Source organism: Micrasema longulum, unplaced genomic scaffold (assembly GCF_059751315.1).
Source record: "Micrasema longulum isolate JH-2025_06_02 unplaced genomic scaffold, ASM5975131v1 h1tg000857l, whole genome shotgun sequence".
In the NCBI taxonomy this organism is placed as follows: domain Eukaryota; kingdom Metazoa; phylum Arthropoda; class Insecta; order Trichoptera; family Brachycentridae; genus Micrasema; species Micrasema longulum.
This window is the reverse complement of record NW_028278049.1, coordinates 13,081-27,407: the sequence shown is the minus strand read 5'-3', so window position 1 is coordinate 27,407 and position 14,327 is coordinate 13,081. Positions and strand designations below refer to the sequence as shown.

General features: G+C 31.9%; 1 protein-coding gene across 1 annotated transcript in view; it reads left to right on the top strand.

Annotated features, from left to right (window-relative positions):
* The window catches only part of LOC148278599 (uncharacterized), a 33,387-nt gene that overhangs the window by 7,081 nt on the left and 11,979 nt on the right, over positions 1 to 14,327 (top strand). The window contains exons 5-10 of the mRNA XM_088231166.1: positions 335 to 540; positions 1,630 to 1,855; positions 4,232 to 4,453; positions 4,694 to 4,785; positions 7,961 to 8,129; positions 9,850 to 10,015. Of these exons, the coding sequence (XP_088087292.1) occupies positions 335 to 540; positions 1,630 to 1,855; positions 4,232 to 4,453; positions 4,694 to 4,785; positions 7,961 to 8,129; positions 9,850 to 10,015 (1,081 nt within the window). The remainder of the gene's footprint in view (positions 1 to 334; positions 541 to 1,629; positions 1,856 to 4,231; positions 4,454 to 4,693; positions 4,786 to 7,960; positions 8,130 to 9,849; positions 10,016 to 14,327) is intronic.

The window sequence follows — 14,327 nt, the reverse complement described above, 5'->3', positions numbered from 1 at the left end:
CTGTACAGAAAAGCAACGCTTTTCATTACAGCTCACAGCATTTTTTTCTACTTAAGTATCGGACACAATATATAGGATATTAAGTAGACTATTGACCCATTGCACTTCCCCATCCAATTATTTCATATGAACAATTAATTTGCTCAAAACGTATTCAGATTTATTAAACAATAATTGAAATGAACATATTTATATTATTGATACTCTTCAAATACTTTAAAATATAATATTAACAGTAATTATATACACCGATCATTGAAGTATCCAAAGCTCTATTTTAAAATGACTATGTATGTTTAATTTAAAAATGACCCCTGCATATTTAATTTTACAGGAAAAAAATACTTGGACATAGAAATAAAAGAAATTTGCACAAAGTTTACTAATGACGTCATTGCTTCTTGTGCATTTGGTATAAAAGCTGATTCCATAACAGATTCGAACAATGAATTCTTTAGAATGGCCAAGAAATTAACAGACTTTGATCTTAAAGTTGCCTTGAAACTTTTCTTTTCCAAACTATTCCCATTTCTTCGAAAGGTAAGAAAGAAACAAATATATGTTTTGCAATATTCCAACAAAGAAAATTAGTGGTTGAATTACAGGGCAAGATCTTTTCTGTAAGTAAAATTGAGATCAGAGAGAAATTTCTGAAAAAGTTTAACTTTATGAGTGGATTTTCATTTTCATTTTACATACTGTACATAATAAATACATATTATGTAAAATGCACTCGTGTTATTTAAGTAAGAGCTATTTAAATAAAAAATAGATAAAGCTAAATAACTGTTTCGTTTTTACAAAATTGTACTGAATGACATTTATGTAAAAAGTACAATAAAATTACAATTTACCTATTTTGACGAAAACGTAGCAATGGTTCATTCATTTCGTTAATCAAAAGTTTTTTAAATTTTCCTTCTTTTAAAAAACACGCACTATCCTGGATTCAAACTAAAGATGTTAATTATTTTTTTCTATGATTTTTTTTGTTGCCCTTTAATACCAAGGAATATTTTTAGGATTTTTTATATTTTTATATTAATTTTTAATTACTAAATATTAAAGTATCTTTTACAGAATACTTCTCATTATTTTTCTTATATTTTACAAAAATATTATACTTGTCTGTTTATTATAGGATCAAACAATTAATCAACATTTCTTGTATACCCGCAAACAGGTCACGCCCTTGTGGGATTTTTTCGATTACTATCCTTACTGTTAATATGTATTTCATTACTATTCAATAACTCTTCATTTTTTAATACTCTGTTTTACCTCTTATGTGTATTGTAAAAAAATCAAAAAATTTAAATATTTAATTAATTTTTTTTTTAAATAAAAATAATTAACAGCTTTTTGTGGTTTCTGACCCCTGGACATTAAACATTGCAACTAAACTTGCATCGCAGATATTTTATATAAGAAGCAATAAAAGAGAATATAATAAGAAATATTTAAAGGATTCGAAAGAACTGCTAAGTAATAGTCATTACGAATTTACCAAATAAAATACTCGTAGTTTTACATTTATACTCAATTTTTCAACAATTTTATTCATCAATGTTGATTAATCTCCAAAATCGTACATACAATGTGTAATATAAAACACTTTTCACAATTCAGTTTTTCAGCGCTAAAATAATGGATAGTTCATTGGAAACATACTACAGCCGCATTGTCATGGATATTATAAAACAAAGAACACAATCTGGAGTTGTTAGAAAAGACATGATCCACTTATTGATGCTGGCAATGCAAGGCACTCTGAACGATGAGGAATCTCCCGACAGCCAAAATGTTGATTCCGGTATTAATAAAGAAAAAACCCCAAAAAAGAACATTAAAACTAGTAAGTTTCTGGTTTATTTGTGGACGCTTTTATATTTGTTGTTAGGAGAACTCTCAAACCAGCTGGAGATGGCAAAATAAAACGGTCGATGTGTATTTCTTCCATGTTGAATAGAATACATAATAAGATTATGAAGCGCGAGCAATATAATCTTCTCCTTGTCCCTATATCCCGGTTTATTTAGGGTCAGACATCCTTGTATGCAAGCGTCGGGATCTTCTGTCTTGGATTGTCACAACTGGAACATCTTGAGCCTCCAACTCCTCAATATTATATTATTGTTATCAAAAACATTTTTCACTTTGTGGTATGACATTTTACACTTATTTGTTTATAAATTTGTATAAACCACTTAATTTTTTTTAATGACACTTCGACCGGTTTCAAGGTTACTACCTCATCATAAGTTAAATTCCTGACGATGAGGTAGTAACCTCGAAACCGGTCGAAGTGTAATTAAAAAAAATTAAGTGGTTTATACAAATTTATAAACAAATAAGTGTCCTCAATATTAGACCACCGTGTTGCTGGGAGTCTAGCTCTACCTTTAGGTGTTGGAATGTTCAGCGCTCTTCTTACATTCTTTTCTTTTCTTACACCATCTCAACATACTTTCTTTCAGTTATTCGATTTTGGTGCCATTTTGAATGACGCTCTGACATACTCATTGCGGACCTTGTCCATGAGTATTACACCACCTGCCCAGCGCAACATTTTCATCTCAGTTGTTTGCAGCTGTTGTTCGTGCTTTTTGGATTTTCTCTAGCATTCTGCTTCGTTCAACATTGCAGGTCTTACTGCTGTTTTGTATACTCAGCCTATCTTTTTATCGCAGAGAGCGCCAAAAAGAGATCTTTGGTTCAACCATGCTGTATTGGTACGGTGATGAACATCTTCATCTACACGGGCGCTAGTCGTAAACATAGATTCAATGTTAATAAAGTGTGACACCTTGGGTCGCTTTGTGTTGTATCAAAAAGTATATCACAGCCTGTGTCTTCCGCTTCTCCAACGTCAGTTTTTGTATTACTTATTTTCAGTCCACGCTTTTCTAGCTCTTTTTCACACTTGATAAAGGTCTCTTACTCATTCATTATTAATTTTTTTTCACAGTATAAATAAAAATAATGTGACCTCAATGGCTCCGAAGCCTTTTTATCTACGAAAACAATGCCATCAGCATAGAGTGAGCACTATGGTATGGGTTGTTGAAATGATCTGGTTGTGTAGTTTTTGGTGAGGTTGAAAGTTAATGGACTCAATGCTGAACCTTGGTGAACACCCACCTTGATGTGAAATGTTTTAATTATGCCTGCTGGCCCCTTCACTCTAGTTCTTATGTCATCGTACATATCCTGTATTAATTTTATGTAGGCTTCCAGTACATTATGTGCTTGCAGAGCTTTCCATACAAGATTAATGGGGACTGTATCAGAACTCTTTTTAAGGTCAATTAAGACCATGTAAATGTTTTCCTGGCTAGCCTGATATCTTTCGATATCGAAAAGTCTGAATAGTTTCTGTTATTGATCTGCCAGTTGTGAACCTAAAATAGTTCTATTGAATGCCCGTTACCGCCGATAACCTTGCTCCAACATCCCTATCCCAAAGTCTTAGTGTGTGAGATGCTATTTTAATTTCTATACAGTTTTAAGAATATGCTACATCACCTTTATTTTTATACAAATAATATGGGTATCTTACGCGCCATGATGTTGGTATTTTATTTCCACAAATCGTCTTATTAAACAGTTCTTTGAGCCAGGACAACGCATCTCCGCCTATAATTGTCCAGATATCTGCCGATATATTGTGAGGACCAAGAAATTTATTGAGTTCTATATTTTTTAAGACCTTGTTTAATCTCCTCAGCCATAACATAGTCAAGTTGGCCTTGTATTTGCATTAATGTTGGCAATTCTCAACTTGGGAATTCCTAATTTAAAATATGTTCATAATACTCCTTCAACCTTATATTTATTGCCTCATTTGATGCCAACAAGCCTGTTAGTTTTTTATGCATTAAGTGTGTTTTAGATCCAATGTAGATTTGTGGCACTGTTCGGCAATTCTATTTGTGTTTTCGTTTGAGGATTTTTCCAGTCTTTCGTAAAAGTCCCGAGAGAACGTGGCTTTTGCCTGTGTGACAGCTAATTTAGCTAGCATCGTCTCTTTATACCGTTTGTGGTCCTCCTCTGGTTTTGACTTTTGGCCTGCACTATATTTATAAAGTATTGTGTTAAACAGAAAACGCTACGTCGCTTTCTTCAGTCGACGCTCTAGATTTTTGGTAAAAATAATTGAAAGCATTGTGCATGTCATTGATCTATGTACGTGACTGAATAACAAAATTTAAAAAAATCTTATTTTTCTAAGGTTGGACAGATAATGAAATCATAGCTCAGGTTGTGATATTTTTGTTCGCTGGATTTGAGACAACTGCAACCCTTTTATCATTAATTTGTTATGAGTTGGCCATTAATACCGATGTGCAAGCTCTCCTCGTGGAAGAAGTAGACCAATATATCAAAGACACTGGGGGCATGATCCAATACAACGATATCCCTAATCTTACTTACTTGGACATGGTTATATCAGGTTAGTTCTCTTTGCAATAATAATTTGTTGTCATCCAACCGTTTTGTCAAGCGAAAGAGGACATTAAAATTAATTTTGGGGAGTAGGTTTAAAGAGTCTACTTTATTATACAATAATTGATGTCAATTGTTCCATAGTCAAACGATTTGCTCGGAAAAAGATTTATTAGCTTTTAAATGCTGAAATGATTAAAAAGTTTCTAGTTTGACCACTGCTATAATTTTTACTTCTATTTTTTAGAAACTTTGAGGTTATGGCCACCAGCTGGTAATTTGGATCGTTTGTGCGTGAAGCCTTTTACAATTCCTTCTTCATTTGGACCATCTTACACGGTATAATATTATTTGGTAAAACTTTACCTATTTTTTAACAACAGATGTCGGTAGTTTTTTTTTATACCAGTAGCTAAATCTCAAATAACTTTCGACGTGCTTAAAAACATGCTAAGCATTTGAGCGATCACAATGAACAATAATTAACATGCTTAAGTTATTTTATTTATTTTTTTATTTCACTTTTTGCACATAATGTTATTTGTACATTGGCGGGCTTATTGCCAAATGGCAATTTCTTCCAACCAACCAGTAAAATAAAAGTTTTATTTTTATAATTCAAATTACAGAACATATTCAATAGAAAAAAAGATTAAAAATCTAAATAAAAAAAATAAATAAATTTATAAATTACCTTAAATCAAAACTATTACTCAATGGGAAAAAGGAAAAAAGAGGAAAAAGGAAAGGAGGAGAGATTAAGGAAGAGAAAAGAGATGTTTCTTGAGACGTGATTCTAACAGAGATAATGTAGTAACATCTTTGATGGTGGATGGGAGATGATTCCACAGTCTAGCCGCATAGACACTATATGAGTTAGAGAAGAAAGAGGAATTGTGGATGGGTATTAAGAGAGTGCCTTGAGAATTAGAACGAAGAGGTAAACCATGAACTGATAAGCGTTGAAATTTTTCACGCAGGTATATAGGAGCATTAGGACTATGAAGTACATTGAACAGAAGTGAGAGGGAGTGATAGTCTCTCCGCTGTGTAATTTTGAGCCATTTCAGTTGCTTGCGATAATCAGAAATGTGGTCATATTTCCTAAGACCAAAAATGTACCTTGTAGTAATCGAAGTCATAAGTCAACGCGTGTGTAATCCCTAAGTCAACGCTCGCGTCGGTTTGTTTTTTGTTTTCCTCGTAAATAAATACATTTCACTGGCAAAAAATCGGCATTTACTATAAAAAATAATACAAAATACTTTTATGAGTAAGGCAGTTACAAAATAGTTAAGAGTGTGAAAATGTGAAAATTAAATTACAATTACTATGGCGACTGCTTTTCTTGACGCTTGGCTTGCCAACCGCCGGCCAGCCAAATGCAATGAATAGCATGATAATTAATAAATAAATAAACGAAAATAGCAGTTTTGGAATATTTTCCATATTTACACCGGTGAAATTCAAATACGAGATTGCGCAGAAGGATTATAGGTCGCGAAACGTACATATTTTGACAGTTAATATTAGGTGTTCGCGGATGTTCCGTTGTGATCGCGAATACGATAAACAACCATGGTGAGAAATTGTTATCACGTCACTTATTAGCACGTCGATAGTTATTTGTGATTGAGCTACTGTCATTCTAATTATTACAAAATTACTATACGCTAATTTATTATGGCCATAATAGTATATTACAGTAAATTACGTAAAGTCGTAATGATCATAGAACGACGGATGTGCGAAAAATACGACGTTGAATTTTTACAAATATTCTTTTTTAATATTTCCGGGTTTCAAAAAAAAAACTAAATACATTTAACTAAGCAAAATATAAAAGGATTTTGAACTTATCGAGTAAAAACATTTTAAAAAAACCCCGCTGTCATGTAAAGTCAAATAAAATCATACGCGTCGTTGTTCTGTAATCATGACAAAATAATTACAAATAATATCGAGTACATGAAAACAGGGTTCTTTTTTGATTGATATTTTTTTTGAATTTATATGATTATTTGTTTAAAATTACAGTTGTTAAAATCACAAATTTATAATGGCTTTTTAGGCTGCCCCGGGCCAAACCATAATAAATAACAAGAAAAAAATACCCTTCAAATAAATAATAATTATATAAGATACAACACTGATATAAAGTTAAACAAATAAAAAAGGAGTAACATTAAAAATAAAGAAATGCAAATAACAAAATATAAATAATGCATATTTTGTTACAGACATTATAAAATAAAATAACAGAATTATTAAAATTATTTATATTTTATGGGGTAAAAACACGAAACATAACTCCATTAGGCCGGCTAATCTATTTTCACCCGTGAGTAGAAAATAAATAAAAAAAAATGAAAAAATAAATCAGTATCCATCCACCACAATTTTACCGGTCTTAATGGATTGGCGCGAAACGTGTGAAAAAGGCCCGTACATGACAGATGCAATCAATCATTTTAAGACTATTAATATTATACATATGGGCATATTAATTATAAATTAAATTTGTTAAAGTAAAAAATAATGTAACCAAATAACAGCTTGTAGTAAATGAAATAATTAAACGTGTACAATTCAACATATATGTACATTGTCAAAATAAATAAAATCAACTAAAGGCATGGAATGAAAGCAAACAAAAAATTATATCATTTTTATGAATCAGAGAGTGTCTTATATAGAAGGCAGTAATTTTTTACTAATCTTGACCATAAAAAAACTCAATATTGTTATTCTACAATATAATGTTTATTTTTAATTATTTTTTTTATTTGTTTATTTTTTCATACATATATTAATTTACATAGAAATATAATTACAGAAATACACTTTAGAAAAATACATCTTGAAATTAAGCTATAACATGAATCGGAAAAAAAAGCCCACAAAGAATACAGCGTCTGAGGGTGGGTCATTCTTTTTTGATAATTGTTTTTTCTATGTAATTTACAATATTTTTCCCCTCTCAATTACTTCACTGAATGTTCTACATTCTTATAAATAACAGTAGACGGTACCACCTGTTTAATGTACCAATAAGTAAAACATCGTATGTTAAAAATGCTTTTTTTCCTAGGACTTTTTCAGTGTACAATACAAAATTTAAAAATATAAATTACACAAAGATCACTCTGTCAGATTAAAAATTTACACTAAAAATGCATTATGTAACTTAGTAGACATTATAATAATAAATATGTACATCTCCCTTCCCCTCCTTATCCTCTCTTCCAGCATTCTTGTCCAAATCCCGCCCAATTTATAGTAACTTAATGTTCTTAAAATAAATATTTTAAAAATTCTTTGATTATTAAGTTCATAAAAATAACATTTTTATATGTATTTATTTGATATGTAATATATTTTCTTCACTAACTTTGTATACTATGTGGAAATCTGTTATTAGTTCTGAGTTTATACACTATATCTGTTTTCTTACTAAATATGTATGTAGAACTGTTGATTTCCCAAATAAAATTAAAAAAAAAATTCTTTTTAGATTGAAAAAGGAGAAATTGTTTGCATCCCAGGTTATTCGTTACAAAAAGATCCTAAATATTTTCCCGATCCAGAGAAGTTTATTCCAGAAAGATTTTCTGAAGAGAAAAAATCTTCCATACCTACAGCATCATACCTCCCTTTTGGTATTGGGCCCCGAATATGTATCGGTAGGTGTTTTTTACGTTGAAAAAAAATACTTGAACGTCATGTTTAAAAGAAAATGAGGTCTGACTTTTCTTGATACAAACGTATTTTGACATTTTCTCTCTAGATTATAAAACACCACACCCTACAAATATAAAAATCACGTCATCTTAATGTCAGTAAACATTTTTTACACTTCAATTTATACACGGTTTTTCAGGGCCAGACCTCGAAACTTCAGAGGAACATTTCTCGTAGTAAGCCATTAAAAAATATATATAATTTGTCGTAGCATCCCTTCCGCAAACCCCTACCACTCCTAGACCAAAAAAAAATGCGAAAAAATCGTATTTGACCAACAAAGCGATATGCACCAGACGCGGACAAGGGAAGCGGCTGGGTAGGAGAGGGGTAGGGGTTTCTGGAGAAACTGCTTGTCCGAGGAATTAAGGATTCACTACATTTTGAGTTTGAATTTTTTTTTAAATGACTTTTTGGAAAAAAAATATAAGGATTTTTTTTTTGCTTACTATGAGAAATGTTCATGTTGAAAAACCACGTATTTTCGAATAAAGCTAAAACTGTGTGTTTAGGTAAGGTAAACTTAAAAAAAACAAATAAAAAGTCTCCATATTCCACAGTATAATTACTATCATTTATGAAAATTACTGGTGTTTTACCGCGTCTTTTGGTAAAATCACGTAATTTTACATCCATAATTACACGCCGTACTCTCAACATACTGACTCCAAATGAATATTCATATTTTTCATAAATAATATATTTAGTGAACATTGACAGCAACTTTTGAACTTTTGAAGAAAACAAGTTTCATTTATTTAATCTCATTATTTCGAAAAAATTACACTGTTTGCCTTTTACATGTGCGAAGAAAGAGAAATTATAAAATATACATACAAAGAAAATTATTAACATATTGCGAATAGGTACTCAAAAAGAGAAAAAAAAAATGAAATTCAAATGGAAAATAAAAGAAAAAGTCGAATGATAAAATTATTTGAAAACACTCGCAAATTGCCAACACATAAATAAAAAAGAGATCAAGATTTCTTCTTTTTTTAGTACTGAAAGAACGCAACTAGGAGATGTAAAATATAGTGTACTTTTTTGAATGGAGGAATTAGCCGACGTAATCGGCTAGTATCATCGTTCACTGCGAGAGATGGTTTTTTATAATAAAAAATAATAACATAACGTTCTTTAATATTTGTAAACAATCACTTAAGCTAGGGTTTCCTAGGAAAACGGTGTTGATAAATGTTATCAACACCCTCTTAAGCCACTTTCTAGTCACCGTTACGACGGCTGTCCACCGCATCACCGTTCACTACGGCCGTTAAGATACGGGCACCGCTGTCCTAGGAAACCCTAGCTTTCCCGACTTTTTTAGTCCGATATACGATGTTCCGCTGTAATGGTCACCCTAAACCTACTAAGCTCACCCCCTTCCTCCATCCCCTCTACCTTTTTTTTGACCACAACGTTAATGCTTTAAATATTAATAATAAATAATAATTATTTTATTTATTTTCTCGTGAACATGGTTACTATAAAACATTATCATAGAAAGTAAAATATAATGATAAGCTGTGCATAATCGATTATTTTGACGATTCGCCCCTGGTAAGAGATTAGTGCTTTGTACCAACTGGTCCTAAAGTAGGTCCTTCTCTGGACTGGATAGCGGTGTGTTGATACTATGATTTTGAAATTGTGTTTCAGGAAATCGTTTCGCTCTCATGGAGGTAAAGGTAATGATGTTTTACCTTTTATCGGAGTTCGAGATAATCCGGACACCCGCGACACAAGTTCCTTTACGGATCAAGAGTCACCCTTTCAATATGCATGCTGAAGGCGGAATCCAGTTGGGGTTGAAAAACCGACAAAGGCTGACTTAGTTAAATAATTTTCATTGCGCTAAGTTGAAACAGAATAATATATCAATCAAACATCATGGGTTCGTTTTATTTATTTATTATTGACCAACAAACGCTTTCGCATACTGAAGCATCCCCAAGACCGGTCAAAAAACTAGTCTAAAATATCAACAATACTCGTATTTTAAGCTCCTCCAGTAGATAAAGAAAAATCTTCTTTGTGACGATAATATAAACCCTAAGCTGAGACAACGAATGGTCAAATGTTATATATGGCCTGTCTTATTGTACGGTGTAGAGGCGTGGACTCTAAAAGTCAATATTATCAACCGCCTTGAAGCATTTGAAATGTGGATCCACCGTAGAATGTTAAGAATATCTTGGACCGATATGATAACCAACAATGACGTATTACGTAGAGCCAATACTAATATTTATTATATAAATAAAACACGAGTGATGCTTTAATCCACAAATTTGGAATATCCAGTGACCGGTTTCATCGCTTTCGCGACATTTTCGAGACTGGTATCTTTATTAAAAAGTTAAATGTATTTATACAGAACAGAGGTAAGGATACATAATTCAAAGTTATATGTAAGTAAATTTAATAAAGTTATTTTTATCTTAAGGATCATTATCAACAAATTTTCTATGGGTTAACTAATGAATTGATATAATGCTATTTTAATGAGTTTTGATGAATCTCACCCGCATAAATAAAGGTTTCAGCTCTTTAACTTCACAAACATCAACAGATGAAAGAATTGACGGAATATAGATGTTCAAATATAGGCAGAATGGTGAATGTCACAGTGTGTAAAGTGGCCACTTAAACCAGCCAATGACAGGTCATAAGCCCTGTAGATGCCTGGACTTCTATATTACCTTCTCTTAAATGTTCTTCATCTCTGTTGTAATATGTTAATAGTGTTATAGTCAAACATTTAAGGAAATGCAAAAAAAATATCTAAGGCACGAAGTATATATTCTGATAAACTAAATAATTTACGAAATTAAAATTTAGGAACACCAGTATCGCTATTGTCTAGGGTTTTAGCATATCTCCAGAAATACTTAGGATCAGTCAGAATATTATCTTCGATCTTTTTTATAAATGCATTGTGGCATATTAATGATGTTTTTTTACAATCCTTCCTTATCTTATTGAATTCAATATAATCAGTTATTGATCTGGTTTTTTTATATTGCTTATGCGTAATTTTTTTGGAGGTTATGAAATCAATCAAATCCTTAGAAAACCAACTTGGATATTCGTTTTCCCTTTGAACTGAAATTTGTACAAATTGCTCAATAGAAGAGTTTAAAATATTATAAAAAGCTAAGAGATTGTCATTTAGATCATAGTCTTGAAGAAAACTCCAATCAGCTGATTCCAAATAATTACAAATTAGTGAAAAGTTGACTCTTGAAAAATTTCTGTACGTAGTCACTTGTTTTAGTTTAGCAATTAATAAATTGAAAATCGTAATATCTAATGGCGGATGATGGGCATCAATAGGTAAAAGAGCATCTACACTTTGGTCAACTATAATTGAGGGTATGTTAGAAAAATTCAAATCCAGAAAACGATTATTTGAGTTGAATACATAGTTACACTGTGATAGACCCAGGAAAACGGCCATGTCTCTAACTATACTCGAGTTCATAGTCAACACACCAGTAACATTTGTGTCCACTAAGTTAAGCCAGTTAAAACTCGGAAGATTATAGTCACCCACTAATAACATTTGGTACTTAGGAAATCTTCTATAAATGCTTTCAACATCTTCACAATGGTCATTATAATGACAAGAATCAGAATTAGGGGGGATATATACACTTCCAATAATCAACTTGACACCCTGAATTTCAACTTTAACAAATAATTGTTCAACACTTACATTTTTACAGGGAACAATAGAGGATTTCATATTTTTATTTACACAAATCAAAAAACCACCTATTATATTAACTTGTAACTTCCGTGTTAAGACATAGAAACTATATTCGTTATTTCTTTCTTACACATGACGAGTGCGTATAATGCCACCTCCCTTGGACCGTCCTTAGTCAAACAGATTTATTTTAAAGAATAATAGCCCTTATGAAGTAGTGTTGAAAGACTTAATTGCATTAAGGAAAGCTGCAATATTGCAAGTGTCATTTTTCGAACATGATTCTAAAATTTGGGATTGAGAGACGTAATAGAATTCATGTTTTTTCTTCATCAAAGTCATTTCGTGTAACCCAGTAGTAATAATTTTGGCCAATAGAGGCGCAACTGGTTCGCTTTATGGAATAAAGGAATATGATGTTAATTTACTAACCCATTAAATGCAATGTTTTTTTTGTGACGTGTTTTTCTCCGATAATAATGGAACACATAAAACATTACTTTAAAAAAAAATACTGTAAGCCGCAAATAATCGATTATAGGGAGAATTCGCCACTAATGGATAGGTAGGAGAGGGGTTTGTGGAATGGAAGCTAGTGGGAGAAATGAGGGATTTACTCAATTTTCAAATTACAAAAAAAAAAAGTTTTTGAAAAAAAATATAAGGATATAAAAAAAAGTTTACCATGAGGAATGTTACTCTTAAGTTTCGTGATTTGGCCTTGAAAAACCCGTGTTCTTATATAAAGCGTTTAAATAAATATTTTACAAATCACAACTTATGACACCAAAGCAATTATACGCTAAAACAATACTTGCTTACACATTCAAAAACTTTTCTCACTCAAATGAAAGACATAACCCCAACAATACAACACCTACACATAATACAATCACTAGATCCTCAACACAAAGACAACTTAAACAAATACAAACTAATACTAATTTCGGACAAATGTATTTTGAGTATTATCCAATTAAAATTTATAACCTACTTCCACTGTCAACTAAATCAATTAGAAATATGAAAATGTTCAAAAAGGTTATAAAACAATAGATAGTGGAGCCGGGCAGAAGTAAAGTGGATTGCCTTATTCGTCCAAACCAATATTGAATGAACTGCTTCACAAATGTATAGTTGATGTTATGTTTTTGTTCTTCTATTGCGCGTTTTATAGTATAGATAATAAAGGTGTACACAAATTAAATATAAATTTAAATACGTAGTGTTTAAAACTGTCTGAGCATTTTGTTAATTATCTTTGTACATTAAGTCTTCTTTGTTTATTCTCACATGTAATTTTTTTTTTTTTAAATGTCCTCGGCACGGGTAACCACCCCAGTACGATCACATTATTTTGATTATTAATATTTGTTTATAACGGGGAAAAAATGAATAAATATATATCAGTGCGTAATCTGCTAGATTATCTAAGTTGCTTTGTAATTCAAAACAATTATTTTGTAACTTAACCTTTATAAATATTTTAATGTCGTCAGCAAACATTAAAAAATTAAAATGCTCGATGAATTTTCTATTTAAATTTATGTAAATTCGTTTGCATGTGATCATATTTTTATTAAATTATGTTTCCGTAGGATAACTATTAATGTATCGCTCGATTACCAAACTGTATTAATTATACTTACATAATACGAGGTGTGTTCAGAAAATAACGGGAATATTTAAATTTCGCAGATTTGGAGAGTCCGATTGTCAATTGAAAATAACAATTATGTTGGTATACATGCTCCTGGAGCATGCTAAAATTTTCAGCTGTATTACTTGTTTACTTTGTCTGTGGCAGCCACTAAGGTTAGACGTGTTTTTATGAGCCCGGCAAATTGGAAAACAAGAGTTTACAAGTGGAATAAGCGTTTTCAAAATGGCCGTGAAGACGTTAAAGATCACGGACGGCCCGGACGCCCCAGCACATCAACAACTGATGAAAACGTGAAAAAGAGAATGAAATGGTTTTGAGCGATAGTCAGAGAAGTCATAGATGATGTTGGCATATCGGTTGGCACAGCGCTCAGAAGACTGATAGCTCTGTAATTCCCACACTCCACCTTAGAACCCTTTCCCTTGTATAACGGCATAACAACTGCCCTCCTCCAATCAGGTGGAGTCCTTTCCTCCTTGAGACACAAGTTAAAAAGTTTATGTAGCCATGTGAGAATTAATTTGCCACCCGACTTAATAAACTCTGCTGCAATACAGTCATACCCTTGCGCTTTACCATTCCGCATACATTTGACAACACTGATAATTTCTTTCATACTAATCTGACTTACCTCATCATTTGCGTTCAAACACACCTCGGATGTCGATACATCGGCACCGCCCGAGTTACCAGTGTGCGATTCATAAACTTCCTCAAAGTATTCCTTCCATCTCTCTTTTATTCCACTCTCACTAGTCACCA